This window comes from Diabrotica undecimpunctata, chromosome 8 (genome assembly GCF_040954645.1).
Source record: "Diabrotica undecimpunctata isolate CICGRU chromosome 8, icDiaUnde3, whole genome shotgun sequence".
Lineage (NCBI taxonomy): Eukaryota > Metazoa > Arthropoda > Insecta > Coleoptera > Chrysomelidae > Diabrotica > Diabrotica undecimpunctata.
Genome location: NC_092810.1, coordinates 144195574 through 144219948, shown reverse-complemented (window position 1 = coordinate 144219948; position 24375 = coordinate 144195574). Strand labels below are relative to the sequence as shown.

The window sequence follows — 24375 nt, the reverse complement described above, 5'->3', positions numbered from 1 at the left end:
TGAAATATTAGGATTTCCTGTGGTAAAATGTCACGGAGGCAAAACCTCCGTTCGGGTTTCCATGTGAAACCTATTGAAAGATAAAGAACGACCATTATAGGTTAGAACAATCAGGATGGTCAGAATAGTAAGAAGAAAAGTACAAATTGCTTGCATTCAAGAGACGAAGTAGAAAAGACAAAAGAAAAGCTTTTTATTATTAGGAGATATATTTAGAGATATTGCATTAGAGGAGATTCGTAATAGGAGGGGATTTTAATGCACATTAAAATGTCAATTTCAGTGGGTCAATCTAATAAATCTACTAAATGATATGAAGTAATATATGGAGACTAAGTTGAAATTGAAAGTTGAAAACTGTCCAACACTAAAATAGGAACCTGGAATGTTCAGAACATGTTTCAGTCTGGTCAAATGCACAAAATTATTCAAGAAATCAACAGGTTGAATATCGATGTACTGGGTATCAGTAAAGCCAGGTGGCCCAACTCAGGTTATTTTTCAACAGACGAAGTCACAATATAATATTCCGGTAGCGAGGATAACCAACACAGACACGGCGTGGCAGTAATAGTTAATAAAAAATCTAATAGAGGTAATAACGGTACTAAAGTTGGTGACATCTCATGCCAAACTGAATTTGATACAAGTTTATGCTCCTACGGCGAATGTCGACGAAGAAGAAGTGGAATTATTTTACCTAGATATCGAAAAGGCACTGAGAATAACGAAAACAAGAGAAATCACGATAGTCCTAGGTGATCTCAATGCAAAGATTGAAAAGGGACCAAGCGGAAAGTGTATAGGAAACTATGGTCTGGGAAATTGATACGAGAGAGGAGACCGTCTGTTATAATTATGTCAATTTTAGCCAAAGCAAAAATGAATTGAAAGTGATCCATCCACTTTGTTAACAAACAAAAATACTCTTCTCCAGAGCATCCTTCTTTAACTTTTCTGTCATTTTAACCCTACCAAATACAAATAATGGAGGTAAAAATACATCACCTGTCGCATTGATAGACAGTAGCACAGTTACATTTCTGCATCTCTCTCCAGACTTGATTGTACCAATCTGCTTTTTAGTAGCACAGTTACATTTCTGCATCTCTCTCCAGACTTGATTGTACCAATCTGCTTTTTTTATTTCTGTGACAGAACTATTGAGGCGCATTATCATAGGCCACAGAAACTCCCGTCTCATCGCAGTTAAACACTTTGAAGACAGTAAAGTTAAATTTTGATAACAATGCTTCCAATTTGTTGAAGAAGGGGTCCAATTGTGGTTTGTTGAAACCGACAGCTCTTTGAATACTTGTAGACTGTGGTTTTCGCAACGAAAGTTGGGGGTGGCAGCTCAAACATTCATAATAAAACTTGTCTCCTGCAATCTTTTTTTCTTTATTAAATTGGTGCAGAAGTTTTAACTGCTCACTTACTCAAAAGCAAATCTTAAAAACTCTTTTTTGTTCATAGGCATCATCTTGTTGTCTAAATTTAATAAATGCTCAACTAATTTGGTTTCTAGCTCTACAGAAAATGTGTTTTTAAAATGACCACAAGTGACTTCATATCCACGTCCCCATCTCCTCTTATTTGTTTGGTCCTGTCTGCCAGCGTGCTCTTTGGGACAAAAAAATGAAAAGAAGCTTGTCTAATAGTAATTTTGTTTTCCAATACTTGCTCGATTGTCATTTGCATCGATTCTTCTAGTCAAACACCATTTTTTTCTTTCGGCATCGTGTTCAATCTACCTGGAGAGAAAAAAAAAAGAATTAGTGAGCTAGCACACAATATTTAGTGTCCGGTACTGAGCAATTCATGACTGTCTGATACTGGAAAAACGTGGTGGGGAGATTATTTAATGTTTCCCTTGCAAACTAATGTCAATGTTAAATATCAATTACTTCTATGCATTGGCTATATAAGTAGTATTAACGCAAACTATAAAAAAGAAAATCTATTTATCAGGCATCACAGTTTAGAAGCTTAAAACTTAGGTCGGTACTCAGTCAACGCGACATTGACCGCCGCACCGCCTGCGCGGTCCTAAGAATGAACCTAAGAAGCTTTTACTGCTAGGGTGCATACCCCTGCTATCTAGCCGACTTAAACGGACTCTGTTCGGTACTGGGCAAGACTCCTCTATTGTAGTTACCAAGAACATTACATACGACGATTCTATTCAAAAGAGAGAGTCTCAAATTACTGCACACAAAATTCAATGTTTTGTATGCAGTAGACTCATTCTCAAATAGACTATTTCATGACAAGAAAAAAAGATATACGTCAATGGAAGGACTGCCAGATAATAATCAGTAAGACAATAACATAAGTTGGACAAGAATCGTAACAAATTTTACTGCGCGCTGGAACGAAAATCTTATCTGGTCGATCATCATCTATATTTGAATTTAGAAAATTTCTGCATGGCGAATATCTGCGATTACCAAAAGTAATGTACCCTACTCCCACTCTACGTACATTTATATCATAGAAAGGTAGATTTTCTACAGTAAAAAACAATTTGTGACGAAGATAGAACACTATCGAAATAGCCATTAAATAACACTTCGCTGCCTTTTTACAGTCATCAGCGAATTTATAAGAATATCTAGCTACATCGCGAACATTAGCAACATTCTTGGATGTCGGTTAAATTTTCGGTAAGATATTGCACGAATGCATATTTTGAACGTTAAAAGAACAAATACCACTTTGCTTTATTTCAGTACTTAAGTCTACATAATACAGGTAGGGCATTCCATTAAAGTAAATATTTTGCAAGGAAGGAACCTGTCCTCTATATGATCGATACTGCAGGACTTCGATCTAGCAACCATACAGAACTTGTTATATTCGAAGGAAACTATACCGTAATTTCAGTTCTGTGTTCTAGTCTCATAAAATCATAAAAAAAATTGCAAGAAAATCTAAATATCAAATCTAAACCAAGTTACAAACAATCAAACATTAGCAAATGGGGCCAAATCAAAATAAAACACGTTATCTGGACGATGAAACGAGAGGAATGGTCAGCAATCACACTTGGTATTAAGTGCATGCAAATGTACCGTCTGATCAGTTGAAAGTTCAAGCTAACATTAAATAATAAATTGCTCCTTTGCAAGACAATCCTTAAACCGATATGGAATTATAGACTTGGTGTTAAACGATTTTTCGTAATCGAGAATGTTATGACTATATTATTTCGTTGATTCATGCAGTTTTGTACAAGCGTATTCAAGCAGAAAGCTGCTTCACGTGTACCCAGTCCGCTCTTGAAACCAGATTGTGTCTCACCGCTTAGATCTTCCAGCTTTCTGAACATTCTTGTGTGAAGGATGCGAAGAAACACCTTAAGCAAATGGCTCATTAAACTTATCAGTCTGTGGTCTTTGCATTTTGTCGCTCTTTGTGGTTTAGGGATCATTATAAAGGTTAAATAAAGCCCATCCGTTGGAATGTGGCTGGTGTTATATATGGCATTGAAAATTGTTACCAGCATGTCGATGTTATCATCTTCCAATAGTTTTATGGCATCCGTAGTAATTCCATCCGGTCTAGTGGCCTTGCCTAGTTTTGCTACTTTTATAGCGTACTCCACCTCAGCGCGAATAATGGGAGGGCCGGATGGGAGGGCCCATCCGGCCCATAGAGCATCCATTTCCTTTAAATCAGTCCTTGTAAATTTTATGATTTTGAACTTCTGGAGGCTTATGTTAAGTTCTACATTTGAAGTCCATTCTGTATTTTTGTAACTACAATCAGAGCCTGTGGCATTCTACCTCTGACTGCACTACTCTACCATTATATTTGATGTGATCCATAGTACATAAAAAAAATGTGATCTAAGATTGGCTATTCATATAGATATACTCTAACTACTTGTGGCGACACTGTATTCCTCAGTAACGTTACGTATATCATACGGCACCTCAGCATATAGTCTAGTCTTGTTTCGTCTATTCTTTTTCCTTTAAAAATGGTAAAAGAATCAAGAAAAAAATGAGTTTTAATACCTGCCAAAAAAGAAATAATATACATATATATATGTATATATATATATATATATATATATATATATATATATATATATATATATATATATATATATATATATATGTCTGAGTTTAATGTTACTGTTAAAAAGTATGGGTATTTCCGTTACAACGCATATTTTAAAACAAGAACAGCACTTATATGCCTTTTTGTACACGCGTATCAGTTTTCCTCTCAATAAAAGACAGATATACAGAATGATCGTAACTGATAAAGTATTATTATTAATTAAAAATTATTCAATCAGTATGGAGAATTGTTTATTGAATTTTTTATGAGGAAATCTTATTTTTATTTTATTTTTCCGCGAAAAATTAAAAAAAAAAAAAGATATATGTATAACCCGTGTGTCGATTTCCGGGACCGTTTCAGTTAAAAGTTATTCCGGTTAAAGGTATGCATTAATATAGCAAAATAAAATTAGTAGATATCGGCGTAGCTCACAACAAAGGAAAGAAATATACTAAAATATGCGAATAAGATGGAAGGCAACCGTATATACGTATTTTCGACTATTGGTCGTCTTCAGTACGGAGCAGATAAGTTAGAAAAGGAACATGTTAACTTATAAAAGGAACACTGCAGGAAAGGATCACTACAGGAGCAATGCGTCCAATTTATGGCAATAATGTTAGAAAACTCTGAAGATTCCGGAACAAAAACTAACACATTTCAAATATCCTCATAAAAAAGTCTAACTGAGTAAAACGTTATTTAAATAATTTCGTATATCAAAGCCGTAATGTGGGGAGCCCCATCGTGTTGAAATCACAAGTCATTTATATTTGGAAATATCTGATTCAGCTGTGACATCAAACGATCCTGAAGAAATTCCAGATAACGACGAGCAGTTAAGTTTTCTCCAGAAAATATGGCTGTATAATCTCTTCTTCTAATGGCGCTACAACCCTTTGTGAGTCTTGGCCTGCTTAACAATGTTCTTCCATTCTGTTCTGTCGGATACTTTCCTTCGCCACTGCCTGATATTCATGGTTTTAAGATCCCTCTCTACGTCGTCTATCCATCTTTTACGGGGCCTTCCTCTTGTTCTGTTTCCTTGGGGCTTCCATCTCTGGACTACTTTTACACCTCGATTATCTGGCATTCTTTCTAGGTGACCAAGCCAGTTTAGTCTTTGTGACTTTAAAAATCTGACAATATCTGCGCTCTGCATTAGTTCATCCAGCTCATGGTTCATTTTAATTCTCCATGTACCATCGCTGCATTGGGTTGGTCCAAATATCTTCCTTAGTATTTTGCGCTCAAATATTCTTGTTGATTTTCATCAGTGGTTGAGAGGGTCCACGTTTCACATCCATATGTGACCAATGGTCTAATTTGGCTCTATAATATGATTGTTTATAATGTCAGCCCAAACATTTACTTTGTAGGAATTGTATGCTTATTCTTTCATCTAATGTGAATTTTCAATTGCCGAGTATCGATATGTCTGGCGGTTTACGTGACCGTTCAGCATAAAAGCCGTTTGATCTGAAAAAAGTACGTTTTCAATGAAACTCTGATCTCTGTTGCATGGTTCCATAATGGTTTCCAAAATTTGATTTTTCTATCCAAGTTATCTTCTAACTGCTCCTGGACCAGGTGTACTTTGTACGGATGCCACTTCTTCTTTTTTAGCACCCTAACAACAGTTGATTGGTGGACATTATTATCTAGTGCGATGTTTCGAACTGGTATGGAGATTTTCTTGAATCGCCAGTACAACGCCCAGTTTCTTAACTTCGGGTATTGATTTTCTACCACTTCTGAGGAAATCTTTAATATGGACCGTTTTTCGAAGGGATAAGTAGTAGCCAATTTGGATTTAAAAATGGATTGAGAACGAGAGACCCATTATTCAGTCTTCACCTTCTAATACAACAAAGTCGACATGTAAATAAATATATTTTGCTCGTTTTCTAGATTTTGGGAAGGTCTTTAACAAAGTTAGACACAGCAGAATGACTACGGCCAATTTAGACGAAACTATGATATGAACGATATGGTAATTTTTCTAAATAGTCTCGTCGTCAGGAATTTGGTCTCTAAAACAAGACGAACAAGTTGAATTTTGCTGAGAATGTCAATTTCGATACCGACTTTATTTACGGCAAAATACTAATTGAATACGAAAGATGCATTCCTTACCTTTAAAACACATTTTGACTTGTGTCGATAAGATACTCTGATCAAAAGATATCGAATCTTTACCATCGAGTTGATACAAATTTTATTTAAAAAATTGATTTCGCTATTATATCCAAATTTACCTACAAAACAATATAATAATATGATTAAAATAAGGCACAAATTAGTCCAAACGCAAAAACACAATAAATATCGACATCAGACGACTTTACACCGGCAAGACAGAAGTCTTGTATAAAAACAATACTTCGACAATAATATCGGTTATCAATGGTGAAGATTGCAAATTTCAAGTTATGAGATAATAAATATATTTTAAAGTAACTCAATACTGACTGAGTCATCTATTTTATAATAGATAAATAATTTAGATATATGCTTACATACGTCTCTTTATACGAATATCCGCTTCGCAAGACTTTAAAAATTCGATGTGTAAAATTTAACCGGCGCCCGTGTCCCAGACGAGAGCGTACAAAATTACCAGTCAGGCGCGCCCGTCTCAGACACGGGCGCGCCTTGGGGTTCCTTGGGTCTTTTCGGTGCTGCTGTAGCACCGGGCGGTAGAAGGTTCCAGGGCGGTACGCGCTAAGCGCCTACTTTTCCGAAATTATAAAGGTTACTGTAACATAAAATTTGCATACAAATCCACGTAATATAATAATATTAAAATTTTTTGTGTTTTATCATTAACTTTGAAAATTAACAGTTTATAAATAAATTATTATTATTAACGTCGACGTATATGGTTTATGTACGATGTTCAGTTTATGTTATCTAAATGTCAGATAATGCACAAACATGCCGCCGTAAAATTATATCATTTTACAGCGTTTAAGAAGAATGTGCGAACAATGCAAAATAGCCCAAGATTGGGTTGGAGGGCGGCGGATTGAATTGCAGAAAGATAAAAGTTTGGATATTTTATACATCCTGCCTGACGAGCGCCGTGCCGATGAGTATTATAAGATAAGATGTTTGTCTTACATTTGAAACTGTGTAGGTAATTAGTTTAATAATTTGTGAATAAAACATGAATATAATAAAGATTCAATAAAAAAATATGGAAGGGTGGAAACAATCTGGATCTTTCTGGCTTAAAAGGAAAAAAGAAAAGCAGGAAAGGCAAAATAAAATTGTAAAGGGTATACCCAAAATGACAGCAATGTTTACAACGGATCGAAATCAAGAAGACGACACTGCAAATATTTCCCAACCTGGTCCTAGTTCTAGTGCTACTAGTGATAAATGTATTCACATTCGATTCACGTAGATACCAGTCTTACAATGCCAGTAATATGAGTAGCAAGTATTCTGGTTCAACACGTATTAAAGTTTACAATGATTTAGCTCTCTTTGTGCCGTGTGCTGCTCACTCTTTAAATTTGGTTGTCCAAAATGCAGCAGATTGTTTTTTGGAAGCAACATCTTTTTTATGTTAGTACAAGCTATCTACAATTTTTTCTCCGTGTCTACACACAGGTGGGAGTTATTGTGTCGTGCAATAAAGGATTCGCCTGAGTCGGGGCAGAAGAGGACACTGTTACCTAAAAGAGTGAATACAACCCGTTGGTCTTCTTGTTTTGATGCCGTAAAAGCATTAAAAAGCAATTACGGTTTAATTCAAACTTGTTTGATTGAGATGTCAACGGATATAAATGAGAAAAATGTAGTACGAGTTGAAACTGCTTCTCTATCGGAAAAACTTTTGTTTTTGTTGGAAAACAGAATAATTTTATCGTTCTGACTTGACGTTTTACAAAGGGTTAATGAGGTCAATAAAGCAGTACAAAGGGAAAATATGGATTTAAGCACAACCACTCATCTGTTATCATCTTTAGCAGATTAATTTGATTTCTTACGTGATCGTTGTGATCACTACGAGGCCTTAGGAATGCTGTTAACAGGGAACGAAAATTATGCTGAGAAGAGGATTATCAAAAAAAATTACAATTAGGAGAAAAAATTTCGGAGGCAAGTTTAAGCCAAAAAGAAAAAATGCGAACACAATGTTATGTTTTTATAATAGACAATCTTAATTCGGAGATTATTCGCCGATCTGATAGTCATAAATATTGTTCAAGAGCATTTGAATTTTTGTTTAAACTAAAAACTACGGAAGATGAAGATATTTTCAGATCGGCAACCGAATTACAACAAAAATACAAGGAGGATTTGGATGAGTATTTTCCCCAAGAATGTGTTCATTTAAAGCATTTGTTAACGTCTCTTCCCCAATCCCCACTTTCCTGTAAAAGTGCTCCATTTTTACATCTAGCCGTAAAAGTAACATTATTATATTATCAATCACGTCACAAAAATTAATACTTTTGTGATGTTTAAAAAAACAATTATTTGCAACGTTTAAAAAAAAATATGTAGTATGTTCTATTCGAAGTAAAAATAACTTTTTGTGCCTCAGCTAATACCGTACAAACGTACAGCCTCGTCACAAAAAGTATCATTTTTACTCCTAATAAAACAATATACTATTTTTTCGAAATTAATAAAGTATGTGCATACCTACGTACGACTGACGAAGTTATTTTCTATTTTACCGAAATAAAAATAGCTACCAAACAAAGAAAAGAAAATTCCCAAAACAATTTTATACATAATCAGCATAATTAAATCAAGCAATAAATAATACTAATAAACAAACTACAATGAATAAACAGAGTTTATCTTTATCAAATATTGTTTTCTTCGAATCATCAGTTCGTAAAACAGATCACCTTGTATATGTTAGAAGTACCTACCTTTTTATTTTCATAATGTTTGGTTGCCAATGCGACTATTTTCATTGTAAGTTTCGTCCCTAAATAAAACAAATTCTTTGAGAGGAGATAACAGCTGGTCCGCACCACTAGTTTGTAATTCTGAAAAGCAGTCATAACGGCAGCTTGCCATAAAGTTTATATTCGGTCTTCGTAATATGATGAACGGGTAGATAGTACCGTGGCTTGTTTTCATTATAATTTTTTAAGAGTGTTTCTTCATGTCTATTATTATTACAGGGGAATATTATTCGATAACTTTTATTTCAATGATACTACAAAAAATTTCAAATAAGTTTTCAGCTTAACGAGTATTTGAAGATTCAAAGGATTTTACACATATGATTTCGACTTACTTTACCCATTTAAGTATCTTCTTTTGAATTTAAAAATAGTTTTAGACTTATCAAAGCCATATAATTAATTAAATATGTTATTTTCAGTATCACTACATCTTTCAATATAAGTGTTAAAGTCTTAACATACCTAATAATTTCTCATTATTCTGTTACAATAATTATTAAGAAAACAGGAAAATATATTTTCTTATTGTCGATATAATATATCCACAATATACAGTGTGTCGGTAAAGTATGGAATAAATTCAATATTTTCTAAATAAAAAACCTTTTTAAAAAAATCTAAAACACGCCGATTTTTAAGTTTGGTGTTCTACATTTTACAATAAAATTTCATTACACAAGATGATACACATTAAGGTGATGACGTCATCGGCTCTTTTTAAATGTAACACCCTGTTTTAGGACATTTTTAGATCGATGAAAATGAGCCGATTCCAAAAAAGTATAATACTGGGGTCTAGCGGATATAATTTGAAAGATATGAGCTTGGAAAATTATTTTTTATTGATTTCTAATATTAATAAATTATAATAAATAGCTTGAAAGTAATCCAGTAATTAATACATGACTTAATCTTCAATGTTCGAATTGTAACCCTCTTTGTATTTGACAGTAACCCAAAATGTACAAATTCTTATAGAACTTTGTTTATTAAACACTTTTTAAACTTACTATTATGTTAATTTCTTAAGAATACCCTCATATAAATACTTTTTATAATATTCTCTAGTATATAACTTATTTCTTTAAACACTACCTTTGTTTATCCTATATTTAACATCATCTCAATATATATATATATATATATATATATATATATATATATATACATATATATATATATATATATATATATATATATATATATATATATATATATATATATATATATATATTTAGGAGAAAAAATCGAATTAACAAAGTTTAATTAAAGGATGACTTAAATAGAAGATGTTTCTTAGTATGGGCAGTATTCGGAAGATTACAAACAGTATTTAAATCAAACTTACTATATGCTGCCGGTACTGACATATGGAACTGAAAGATGGGCTTTTAACAACAACATAGTACACAAACTCCAAGTGACTCAGAGAGCTATGGAACGGGGAAAACTCAACATTAAGCTCAGCGATCGCACGCCCAATGAAGAAATAAGAAGACGAACAAAAGTTATACATGTAATTCAAAAGATTGCCATGTTAAAATGGAACTGGGCAAGACGCATAGGAAGAATGGAAGACAACCGTTTGACGGAGCGAATTATTGAATGACGACCAAGAGCAAACAAGAGAAGTAGACCAAACCAGATGGACTGATGACATCAAGCGAATGGCTGGTTACGTTTGAAAAATGTTGATATTGACGAAATTAACTTCCAGATTTAACAGTTGTTACCAGGTGATCTGATATCTTTTAAATCAATCGACAGTGTTTTTAATAAAAACGAAGCCGTAAATTATCCAACAGAGTTTTTAAATTCTCTGGATATACCAGGGATGCTACCATACAATTTTCAGTTGAAAATTAGTTCACAAATTACTCTGCTACGCAATTTGGACCCACCCAGAATATGCAACGGCACACGTTTGGTCATTAAAAGTATCACCGGAAATATTATTGAAGCAACCATCGTGACTGGGCAATTTGAAGGAGAAATTGTCCTGTTGCCACGTATCCCAATATACCACATATATACTTTGATTTACCATAATATCATTCAAAAGGCTTCAATTCCCTATTTAATTAGCATTCGCGAATTAACAAATCTCAAGGCCAGACAATGTCCTATTGCGGCTTGGATTTAAAAAATCCATGTTTACCACAAGGAAGAGGGAACTTTACAGGAAAATCCGTACAGAAAAAAGAAGGCACTGGTAAGAGCTGTGTAAAATGCTGGATGAGGACATTTGGGGTCAGGGATACAAGATCGTCATGAAGAAGTTCCATGCGTATCCTCCTTACGAAATGCCTATGGACAAGAAGTTTGAGGTAACACGAGAGCTCTTTCCGGATGGCAGATGGCATGGTGTATGGAGTGATGAAGGAGCGGAGCATGCTGTACCCTTTGTCATGGATGAACTTGTCGAGGCATTGGGTTCACTTAAGACGCGTAGGTCCCCCGGACTAGATCAGATACCACCTGAGGCGGTGAAGGGTCTAGGACGGGCGGAGCTTGCGTGGCTTCTGGAATACATGAATGCACTGCTGGAAGCACAAAACTTTCCTGAGCCTTGGAGGACATCGAGGTTAATACCGCTCCCCAAGACTAGGGAAAAGTATCGTCCCATCTGTCTTCTTCCACGCATCAGTAAGATTCTTCTCTATAGAGACGAAAAAAAATGTTTACCAGATGGTCAATTATATGTTGCATGCTCACGTATTATTAGAATATCAAATTTATTTGTATTAGCAAAAAACAAATTAACGAAAAATATTGTGTACCAATTAGCGGTTAATTGAATGTTAATTAAAAGGTGTAATTTAGAAGCATATATTAAATTATTTGAAATAAAAATCAAACTTTACATACCTCTTTTATGGAACTTAATTCATATAAAAGTTGGCAATAATAAATTTTGTATATAAATTTAAAAATCAAAAGTTTTTGGTTTTGGATTATATTTAATTGATAATATCATAACTTTTTTATATATACTCCATTCGCTTAGCTCGGGCATATTTTGACAGATTCATTATCGGAAACCTACAACACAACAATTCCTACTTCTTAGTATTAATAGCTAAGTATCCTACTATTGCAGACTTCTTTCTTTAAAAAAAGAAGAATTATTCTAAATAGTGGAAGTGTATACTAAACCCATAACATTTTGGGTAGTATATATTTAAAAGATATATTTTAGTTGTTATAATTTAACATAACTATTTATTATATATGGTGCAAATAAATAAATATTAATTGTCGGTAATTCTCAAAATTGTATTTTATTTACTACAATTTAGTTTGTTTACTATTAATATTGGCTATGAGTACGTGTGCATGGTTGTATAGTAATTTCCAGCCACTTTTAGACTGTCAAAAAGTAACTAACTTCGCAAAAAAATAATTACTAAATTAACTAGACAGTTCGGACAGGGAATAGCGAACCAAGTATATCATGTTTATTTTGTACAATATTTATATATTTTTGTTCTACTGAAGCCATATAATACCATTGTCATATTTTAATTAGAATAATTTTATATTTTAGAGCAACTGCATATAACCTCAGCTTTTAAGGAATTTTGTACACGTAAAGTATATTTATTCTACTATTACCATATTAATAGTTTATAAAATTCTAATAATATCAATTGCCATCCAAGCGCTCCTACTAAGGATTTCTTCAACAGTTCCATAAGTACATTAACACTGCTTTCTGTTTTGTTTTATTCGCTTCTTGAGAGATGCAATTTGAAGTTTTAAACCAGTTCAGTTTGTCTTGAAGAGATGGGTGAGCCGGGCATGCAGGACAACAATGCCACTACTTACGAAGGAAGTTTTTTAAGTTTAAATGATAGTAGTTTAAATAATGTCAGTGATGGTGTTATAGAAAGATTTGAAAATGATCCTTATCTTTTACCGCATTGGGTACTTGGACTATACTTTGGTTTTATTTTAATCGGTAGCATTGCTGATGTTATTTACGTTTTAGCGCTCTCGAGATGCAAAAGGAATGGTATGTATTTAGAAGATAATTTTGAGTATTAAACATTATGTTAATATTTTATGATTTTATTAAACTGATAGCAATTTGTTCATTATATCCGAGATATTTTCGGGATGTTAAATTATTTTGTAATAATATGCAATGTGTAGAAGCAAAGATTCTGAGCATGGGAAACCACGAGTAAATGTAGAATTTTCATTTTAACTGAGTAACAAACTGTATTTTCTCCACGACGAGGAAGTATAGATAAAAGGCAATCAAATCAGAACAAAAAAGGGTATTTACTGGAATAGTTAGTTATTCTACGTTGAATTAATATTTATATTTACAGTGTTTAAATAATTACTGCAATGCGAAAATCGTTTCTGTGGTATTTTTTAAAAGAGATTGATTTGTAGAGGCAGGAGTTGATGTAGCAGGAATTACTGGAGATTGAAGTAATGTTTACTGACTATTTTTTATATGTAGCAATTGAAGAAAATAATTAATTTAATACAGTTATTCGACTTTGCAAAAAATACGTATCGTATTGTCCAATGTATTGATCTTAATTACTTAACGTGTTTTTGCCGTATAGTAAAAAATATATTTATCAAAAATATATCAGAAGGAACATCATTTGAGGGGTCTAGAAACAAAACCAGCAATCTCTACTTTGACAAATTTTTCAGGAAATAGAATTGTTTAATAAAATTTTAACATTAAAGTTTAATTTTTTTGTTATTTATATTTTGTTGTACATTGACTTTAGTTATTCACAATGTTTACTTTTATTTTATTTAATTATTTATTTATTTACTTATTGATTTCATTAAATTTTAAGTAATTAACAATTTAGATTTAGATTTTTGATTTTGCTTCAAACACTTTGAGATTGCCGATTTTGCATCAGAAAAAACAATATATGAATGCAAAAAAACACACATCTTCCTTGAAACTAAATTGTTATTGAAAAAATCTTAAAACAAATATTTATGGAAAAAAAAAAGTTTTAAACAAACAAATCTGAAATTTCATCACAAGCATCAGCTTCTCCTTCAATATGATTAATGTCTCCTTTATTTTCTTCAGAATCAATAATGGTTTCTAGCATTCCATTATTAGTGTTTAATGCATTATGGTAAAACTGAAGATTTTCTAAGTTTTTCTACTCTTCTCCAAAATGTTTCGTTAGAAGTTTATTAACTTCCCGAAGTTTTAAGGGGTTAACTTTAATAGCCTCCACTTCAATAATATCAGGATTAATCATCCTTATATCTTTTCTAGCCTTACAAACACTTTTTGGTTTTCCAATATCGCTTCAATAGTGCGGCTCTCCCCGTACCAAAACGTTTAATCCATTTTTAGTCTTGGTTAAAATATTACGTTGAATAATTGAAAACTTAAAGTGCCAAGAAGCAGTGCCTTTTAACACCCTATAGGCTTCTTCTTTCTAATTAGCAACTTCAAAATCTTTTCCCATACGAATTACTTTGCCAAATTGCCTGAGTACCTCATTGTATTGCTCTGGCCCGGTAATAACTTCTATTTTCTTCAACACTTGTTCGATTCTGCTAAAAGCTAAAAACGCGATCGCTAGGAAGAAATGAGTGACCTGTGACTGGGTATATAAGTTCAATAGAATGTAAATTTTGTGGGGCATCCAAACACCATCTAGCGCATGTGGAGACTATAATGCAATTTTTATTTTGACCACCGCATCCGTTGGAGACCACTCTCAAAGTTTTAATGCCTTCCAAATTTGTTTCATTAAGTTGATGAAATAAAGCGGAACTTACCTCACTGGATCCTTTATGAAACTCATTTTCGGTCCATGTATACTTCAAAGTTTTTTCTTTGGCTTGTTTATTTTTTGACGATACTTGTACAAAGCAAAGATTATAAATATACAACTGTCGGCTATAGTAAGGGTTTTGATTCGGGAACTTTGGCAGTACTTAATTTTTTTGACAGTTAAAGCTTATTGTAATTAAATCACCTTTAGTCTCTCGTAATAGTGAATAGTAAATAAAAAGCCTTTGCTCTTAGTTTATGAACGCTTTTGTTGATAAATACTTAGGTATTTCTTTTTATGCGCATTATTTATTTCAACTTTTGATTTGCTCATCAAATGACAAACAAGTAGAACATAAATATATCCGTTCGTGGTGTTCCAAACACCACGTTGAAACATTTGTTAATAATATTTCGAAAATAGTATTCTTTAACTTTAAGATTGTCTGTTACCTCGTTATTATACATCCTTTTCAGTTTTCTTATATTCAACTCAGATGGAAGATATCGCCTAATAGTTGTTGCGCTTCTTATGTAGTGAGCTTCTACACATTTGAATTTTTTAATAAAATTCATCACCCACTCTTTTCTACTTTTAAACATAAAGCTAATTCGGTTCCCTCCTCCTTTTTCCGATGGTGATTGACCCGTCATAACATAATTTTTCATTACGCCTTGAAATCTATTTTTTTTATACACGTCTTATTTTACAAGGTGTAACTTTACAAAATCTAGTAAGAAATGCATCCTGGATTTGCTTATTTCGTGAGGCATACAAATTCTTGTGAAAATCAACAATATCTGCCATTTTTAAGCTAGCACATCGATAAGATTTTGTGTTGTTTCCAGTTAAATATTAAATAAAAAAGTGGCAAATCTAATAAAGTAAAGATTAATATGGTCGACAATTATAATATTCTTAATTATTTTTATATTAGAAGGAAACTTACTCTACGTGTCTAAACCATATCGGTTTAACATAGTAGCGCACCTAGAATTTGCCTCTAAGGTGGGGGTAGGGGGGGGTTTGGTTGGTCACCGAATTTTTTTTATGATGTTACCTCCATTTTGAGTCCTTAAAATGTGTGAGTAACAGAGTCGAAATAGGACTCTGGGGGGGGGGGGGGGGTTTAACCCCCAAACCCCCTCCCCCCGGGTGCGCCAATGGTTTAACACACTTTTTTGTGCCCCGAAACAAATAATTCTAAATTAATAAGCCTGCAAAAATATTGTTTCTACTTTTATCGAATTTATTTATTTCATATATTTATTTCCTGCTTACTGTATTAGACAAACGCGCCAAAATAGATAACCTACCAAAAAAGATCTTGTAATTTTGTGTACACATTATTGACACCTTTATGGGTGCGTCCTCCAAAATTAGTATTTGTGATATCAGCTGAGAGCGCCAAAATTTTCTTATTCAAATTGTTGTCTGTTATAACTCGAAATAAGTGATTAGACAAAATGTCTGATAATTCCCCTTCGATTGATTCCAAATTTAAAATCTTTGAGTACCGTTCTTAATATCGAAATACCTTATTAAAATTGGATAAAGTTTTATTTCATTGTGATTCGATGCGTCTGATAGAAGAATTGATATACAGTGTGTCCGTAAAGTATGGAATAAATTCGATATTTCCTAAATGAAAAACCTTTTTAAAAAAATCTAAAACACGACGATTTTTAAATTTAATGTTCTACATTTTACAATAAAATTTCATTATACAAGGTGATACACGTTACAGTGATGACGTCATCGGCTCTTTTTTTAAATGTATCACCCTGTATTTTAGGACATTTTTATATCGATAAAAATGAGCTGATTCCAAAAAAGTATAATACTGGGGTCTTACGGATATAATTTAAAAGATATGCGCTTAGAAAATTAATTTTTATTGATTTATAATATTAATAAATTATAAATAAATTATAATAACTTGAAAGTAATCTAGTAATAATTAATACATGACTTAATCTTAAATGTTCGAATTGTATCCCTTGTTGTATTTGACAATAACCCAAACGTTGTCCAAATTCTTGTAGAACCTTGTTTTTATGCTTTCTTGAGAAATATTATTTATTTCTTTACGAATTCTTGTTTTTAAGACTTCAATATTTGCAGGTATCGTTTTATAAACAACATTTTTTAAATGACCCCTCATAAAATAATTCAAAGGAATGAGGTCTGGCGACCTCGCTGGCCATTCAATATGTCCACGTCTTTCAATACACCTGTCTGAAAAAATTTCGTTTGGGTACCTTTGAACATCTAAAGCATAATGCTGAGGCGCACGCACCATCCTGTTGAAACCATAAACTTTTATCAAAACCTCCAAGATTAATTGTACTGGGGAATAAATTAACTAAAGTAGGTACGAGTTACCCACTTAAAAACTGAAGGTATGCTGGCCCGTTTAAATTACCTTAGAAATAGTAGGGTCCAATGATTTTATTTCTTACAATGCCAGCCCATACGTTTACCTTTTGCGGGTATTGTGTATAATGTTGCCGCATCCAGTTGGAGTTTTTTTTACCCAGTATCTGCAATTCTGACGGTTGACCTTGCCATTTAATTTGATTCAGAAAAAATAATATTTTGAACCAAGAGAGGGTTTCGGTGGCTATTATCCATCATTATTTCGCAAAATTGTATTCTTTTATCTGGATCATCCTCGTTTAATTCCTGTACAATTGTGCATTTTACTTACTTTACTTACTTTTACGTACTTTGTGTACCGTTGTTTGCAAACATCGAGATCACTACTAACCTTACGTACAGAAGTGTGCGTATCTTCTTCAAAAGCAAGTATAACATCTAATGTTGTAACATAATTTACAGAGGGACGACCTGATTTGCGTACATTTTCAACCGTACCAGTTTCTCGAAATTTCTTTTCAATCTTAATTACTGTTGACTGCGTGATGGGTATTTCTGGATATTTATCATTAAATATATTACACACTTCCATCTGAGTTTGCGATTTGTATCCATACCCAATAATCATGAGTACCTCGCTGGCCATTCAATATTCGCTCGCCATGAGTATTTTAATTCTTTGCTTTACACTCAAATTCATTTCTACTTAAAAGTAATTCTAAGCAATAATACAGAACATTCACGAATAAATACAATTATTGTACTACTTAGTTGTTATAATTACTTAATTGTTATTGAACTAAAAATAATTACAGTTTACCAAAAACTAGAAGTAGCTACTTTTTTTGCAATTGATAATAAATCATTTATTTTCTAAGCGCATATCTTTCAAATTATATCCATTAGACCCGAGTATTATACTTTTTTGAAATCAGCTCATTTTTATCGATCTAAAAATGTCCTAAAATACAGGGTATTACATTTAAAATAAGAGCCGATGGCGTCATCACTGTAATGTGTATCACCTTGTATAATGAAATTTTATTGTTAAATGTAGAACATTAAATTTAATAATCGACATGTTTTAGATTTTTTTAAAAGGCTTTTCATTTAGGAAATATCGAATTTATTCCATACTTTACGGACACACTTTATATGATACAGAATCCAGATTTTCCGATAGCATTTTCTTACAATATTCATTAAATACGCTGGTTACGACAGACTCACATTTTGTTCGCGCACAAGAAAATTTTTCGTCACAAATTTTTTTTTAATAATCTAGTAGTGCAGTCAATGCTGCGAAAACTTTGATTATGGATTGTTGTGTGAAAAACGAAAGTACCCTCCATAACTGCCAATTTTTTTTTCATTAGTTCCAAAGTATTTCCTTTAAAAAATATTGTCAGTTTGGATGTTGACGCTGCTGTGCCATGAGACGTTTTATGTGCTTTAGTTTCAATGTGCGCAGTTATGGCACAACGTCGATAAATTGCAATTGAAAATTCCCTATTGCAGATTGTGCATTTAACCAACGAGCCATTATTTCGATTTTTAACTATAATGAACGGAAACTCTTTTTTTTAATTTTTGTTTAAACGATTTTTTCTTCTTTTGTTATCGCTCATATTTGAATTAAAAATCTAAAAATATACATGTTTTAGTATCTATAAATTTTTTGGACAACATAAAGTTGTGGGGTCCGAGAAGTTAGCTGTAAGATGGCTATGTGTACGTGATTTTCACAGAACGAAATATTTAAGTTAAGCCATGTAATTATAATTAATATTACCCACAACTTAATGTTGCCCTATTTTTTAATTTTATTTAAATAAATATTATGATCTGAGGACGTTTTTCACATTTGGTCCCAGTGAAGATAGCCTCAACTTAGCTGTCAATTAAGTTTCACAGAACGAAATATTGCGTTGGCAGTGTTGCCATGTGCTTATAATGTATATGTTATATGCCTCAAATGAGAAAAACGTCCTAATCTGATATTATTTAAGTAAAATGAAAATTAAACTTTTTGCTACACAATATTTTGCGAAGTTGTAGAGGTGAACACAAAGATATAGATGACATCAATATCTCAATTTGAGAAAAATATGGAGATTAGGAGATTGCTGGTTTTGCTTCTATACCCCTCAATTATCATGCAAAAAATTATATTTTCAATCAACAAATATAAGATAGGCAAAAGATTGATGGAAAATAAAATTAAATAAATGATTATACACGTTAAGGGTATCAAATTAACAAATTGTATGTATTATTGTTACATTTATGTCCTCCATACTTAGATTTGCTTTAATATAAACATGATTCCATTTCCCCACATTTTCGATCCCATGTTTGGTTTTTATTTCTTATCACCATTCTTCTAAAAATTATCTGTTGATTGTATATGCAATATAATTATTATTTAATAATACCTTCCACATCGTATGTAAGTGCATTCCAGTTGACACTGGCTGTAGCTATATTTTTATAAACAGATAGTGTAAGAAATGTTTCAATTATATCAAAAAACTTCCATACGAAACGATAAAGTTTTGTAGGAAAATTTATGTTTAACTAAGCTTACGATTATGTTAAGTAAGTTTTGATATCAACTGAAATAATATTAAATTTCTTTTTTAGGTACATTTTCATTACTGCTGCAACTAACCGCTGTGGACGCAGTCAGTCCAGTTTTGGCCATGATTGAAATTCTAACCATCAATAACCAGACTTGGATATTTTCTCACAACCTGTGCCCTATGTACAATGGTACTGAAATCTTAATTAATTCTCTCCAACTGTGGATCATCATATGTATTAATTTTCATGTGATATCCTTATGGAATCTTTTTAAACATGAATCGAAACGAACCAAAAATCCTCTAGTGTCATGCGATGATGAATCAAATGAATGCTTAGTAACGAAAAGGGAAAATACCAGAGCCATTAGTATAGATTACAGAAGGAGGAAAGTAGACATTTCTGTGGTAATACCAAGCATTTTAATATGGTTCTTTTGTATCTCGTTAAGCATACCGAGTTATACATTATCATCATCTGTGAAAGTAAAAGAGAATTACGTGGTGTGTGCATTGTTGGGCAGTTATTACATTCAGATGTTCCAAGTATTACTGTTAGTTTTTAGAGTGTTATTGCCGATACCTTTATTATTATTTTCGCTAATTTTTTTAATTTTAAAACTATCAAAAACTTCTCTTAAAGATGTTAAACAAATACTGACCAAAGATTTTGGTGAACTGAGAGTATTACTTATATTTTGTATATGCCTTACGATCCTGTATTTAGCCACATCTTTTCAAAGGAGTCTTATCCATTTTTGGCAGATAAACTCACAAGGATTTTACAGCGACATAACTGAACGTTTCAATGTATCGTCTCTGTATAATAATCATCTAAACATTTCTAATAACATGAGTCTAACCATGCTTCATTACAGTTGCAATACTCTAAGATGTGCATTATTGCTGTATCTATTGCCCAAATTTAAGGAGGTACTAAATAACAGAGTACTCAGTTGCCATAAAATTGTATGAAAGTAGACTGTATTGTAGTTTATTTAAAGAGACTATAACTTATGTGCCAAAAATGTCAGTATAAGCTCTATCATACCCCAACTTTTAGCTGTCTGTGACATCCTTAATCAAATTGTATAAACTTTATTTGGTAATGAAAGAGAGTAATAATAAATCACTTTCAATTGTTCATTTTTTAGAGAAGAACAAAACAAACTTCTTCTTTTGGGGTTTTGTTCACCATTACTATTAGTGTTTTCCGTCAAATGTTTAACCGATTAACAAACTGTTCAAGTAATTTATTTCCATCATATTTCGACGTCGCAACAAACGTTTGACAAACAAATTAGATATATGATAGTGAATGTGTGCGTGTGTGCCTTTTATTTTTTATTTTTTCAGTTCTTCTTTTGGCATCATAACCCTAGATGGGTCTTTGCCTGTCTGGCTATGTCCTTCCATTCAGATCTTTCTTGGGCCCTCCTCCTCCATTGTCTTATATTCATGGTTTTCAGGTCGTCTTCTACGATATCCAACCATCTCGTCGTGGGCCTTCCTTTTTTCCGCCTTCCTACCGGCTTCCACTGTAACACCTTTTTTGTTGTTTTTGTATCTTCTTGTCGCTGAACATGTCCCAGCCATGATAGTCTTTGACTTTTCACACATCTTACAATGTCATACCCTTGATTCAGTTTATTAACCTCGTCGTTTCTCCCGATTCTCCATGTGCCGTCTTCCTCTTGCTCTTCGTATGGCACCGGGCCATATCCTTTTATCAGTATCTTTCTCTCGAATGTCCTGAGTTGGGCTTCCTCTTTTTTCGTCATTACCTAGGTTTCACAACCAAGTTACTGCGGGTCTAATCAAAGTTCTGTAGATAGTCATTTTGGTTCTTTTGTCTAATAATTTCGATATCATCAATCTTTTATTAGCATAGTATGTACGATTGCCACTGGAAATACGTACATTAATTTCGCTACTTACAGAATTTTTTTGAGGCATTCACACGTTCAATAGTATAGTTGTCTATTGCTATTTTTTTGTGTGTATTGCTATGTAGTGGCTCTATTTGGTCTGAATCCATTTTGATAATCACCAATTATATTTTCGGAGTATTCTGACAATATAGTGTAGATAATGGCAGAAACGATTTTGTATATTACATTTAGCAAGAGGTCTGTAATTCTGGCATTCCCTCTTATTTCCTTTTTTATATATTGGCTGTATAAGACCAACTGCCCATTCCTCCGGCATTTGCTCCTTGGTCCATACCAACTTTATCAGGTAATCGATTCTTCCCCAGAGTTCAGGTCCTCCATATTTCAACAATTCTTCCGAAACTCTGCCCGTTCCTGGCGCTTTACTGTTTTTTAGTTTCTTTATTATTTGAACTACTTCTTCATAGCTCGGACTCTCAATGTGCTCCTCCATTGTAAAATATATTGTCTCGTTTTGATCATTTGCATTGTCTGGATTTAGGTTTTCCTCAAAGTATTCTTTCCATCTCATTATCATTTTTTGTTTCTCTGTTAGTAGTTCTCCGCTCTTGTCTTTGCATATTGTCAATTTTGGTTTAAATGACTGTGCTTTTTTTTATTCTTTTATAGAATTTTCTGCTCTCGTGTCTGTTGTTATGTTGTAGGATTTCTTGTACTTGTACTACTCTACTTTTCTCACAGCCTCTCTTTTTTTTCTTCTGCATATTCTAGTCGCTTGGATTCTCTTTTCGTTATAAATTTCAATTCTATTTCTTGTGTTTCTTTGAAGTTAGTTAAGCCTAGCTTGCCTTTTTTATTTTATTATGGTTCTGCATTCATCATCATACCATTCCGTATTTCTTTGCCTTTTGACTTTTTCGACAGTTTCCTCTGCAGATTCGATTATTATTGTTTTTAATTGCCTCCATTCTTCCTCTTTCATTCCGTTGAGTTTTATTTGGAGAGTATTTTGATATTCTTGTGTCTTTGTTGGACTTTTTTGGATTGTTGGATTTTCTCCCGCAATTTTGTCACCACAAGATAGTGATCTGAGTCAGAGTTCGCTCCGCGATACCTTCTGACATTAGATATGTCTGTTGCCCATCTTTTTGAGATGAGGATGTGGTCAATTTGATTGGCTTCATTGGTTCCTGGTATTTTCCATGTTTCTTTATGAATATCTTTGCTCTGGAAGTTAGTGCTGACAACTACATAATTATTTGCTGTTGCAAATTGTGCAACCCCAAGTCAATTTTGACTGGTTTCATTATGCAAAGTATGTTTCCCAAATATGCTTACGAAAGTTTCTTCTTTCCCCAGCTTATAACAGCATCGTGTCTTTGGATACTTCCGGAAGTTCTCCATAGAATCGTTTAACCTCGTCTTCATCAGCCTCTTCCGTCGGTGCATATACATTAACCATTGTCGCATTATGCAGTTTACCTTTGAGTCTTATGGTGGTATTTTTCAGTTATCTCCAGGTAATCACAGATGCACACGCAAATGAGTGTAGTAACTCTTAGGTTGAAAGAAAATGTAAATATTCGATAAAGATATTAATTAAATATAAGTCATTAAGTCGGTCATCCCACTCTGTATAGCAGGTCGTATTCCGATACAAATTTGTGATCAGGAAATTGGAGCATTTGTACATACGTTATAATAATTAATTTCTTTGGATCACGTTACTTATGTAGTTAAGAATAACCATATGTTTCAGTTTTATTGTTGTAAGTAAAGTTGGAAGAAGTTAAATTGAATTAAAATCTAAATGTAAGTTAAAATAAGGGAAAAAGCATAACCCAAATGTGATATTCTAAATTTAATAAAAATTCATTAAAATGAACTTTTACAAACCAAAAATGTATTTTTATATACAGGGTATAACAGATAAACGGCCAATTAGAAATATCTCGAGAACTAAAGGTAACTGAATTATGAAAATTGGAATGAAGGGGTTTTGAAGAGTGAACTGTTTATAGAAAATATTTTCTTCTAGTTTCTTATAACTTCGTTTTTTAACGGGACACCCTGTTTATTTTTTAATTTTAGAAATATTCATGTTATTCTAAACATTTTTTGTCAACACTTTTTTATACCTAGTTTGAACCGTTTTTGAGTTATAATGGTTTTTATATGAAAATTACACTTATACCATGTATATAAAGTTCAATATACTCCTAATCTAATTTGAATAAAAGTTTAAAGTAGTTAGGAACTTATACAGCTTTATCGTTTGCAGTGTAAAGCTGCCTTTTTCATTATATAGGGTGCTGTCAAAATTGGCACAAAAACGGCATCATAAATTTTCGCCTTTTTTAAGTGGGACACCATGTATGCGATTCATTATTTTAAAAGAATACGTTTCTCAGTATAGATCTGTATTAGTATTCCCTATACTTATCACTTGAATTTTTCAAATAAATTAAATTTATACATCTTTGTCACAAAAAATTTATTTACCAAGTAGCCTATGGAATATTCTGACAAATATCAGTTATTGTTAATGTTTAATAGTAACTTTCTTATATGCTGTTGGGTGACAGTTATAATAATAATTTGCCTAATTTTCTTGACAAAATAATGGGTCATTTAGGATATATAAATGATGTCGTTTTAAATTTAGTTATAATTTACGGTGAGTGTAACAGAATAGTATCCAAAACTTGCCGTGTTTTTGCTGAGAGATGTT

General features: G+C 32.7%; 1 protein-coding gene across 1 annotated transcript; it reads left to right on the top strand.

Annotated features, from left to right (window-relative positions):
- The first annotated feature begins 12811 nt into the window (after positions 1-12811).
- LOC140448171 (uncharacterized) lies at positions 12812-23802 on the top strand. Its single transcript, XM_072541278.1, has 2 exons — positions 12812-13026; positions 19814-23802. Exons 1-2 carry the CDS (start codon positions 12813-12815, stop codon positions 20725-20727), a joined length of 1128 nt encoding a protein of 375 aa, XP_072397379.1. The 5' UTR covers position 12812; the 3' UTR covers positions 20728-23802.
- Positions 23803-24375: the final 573 nt, after the last annotated feature.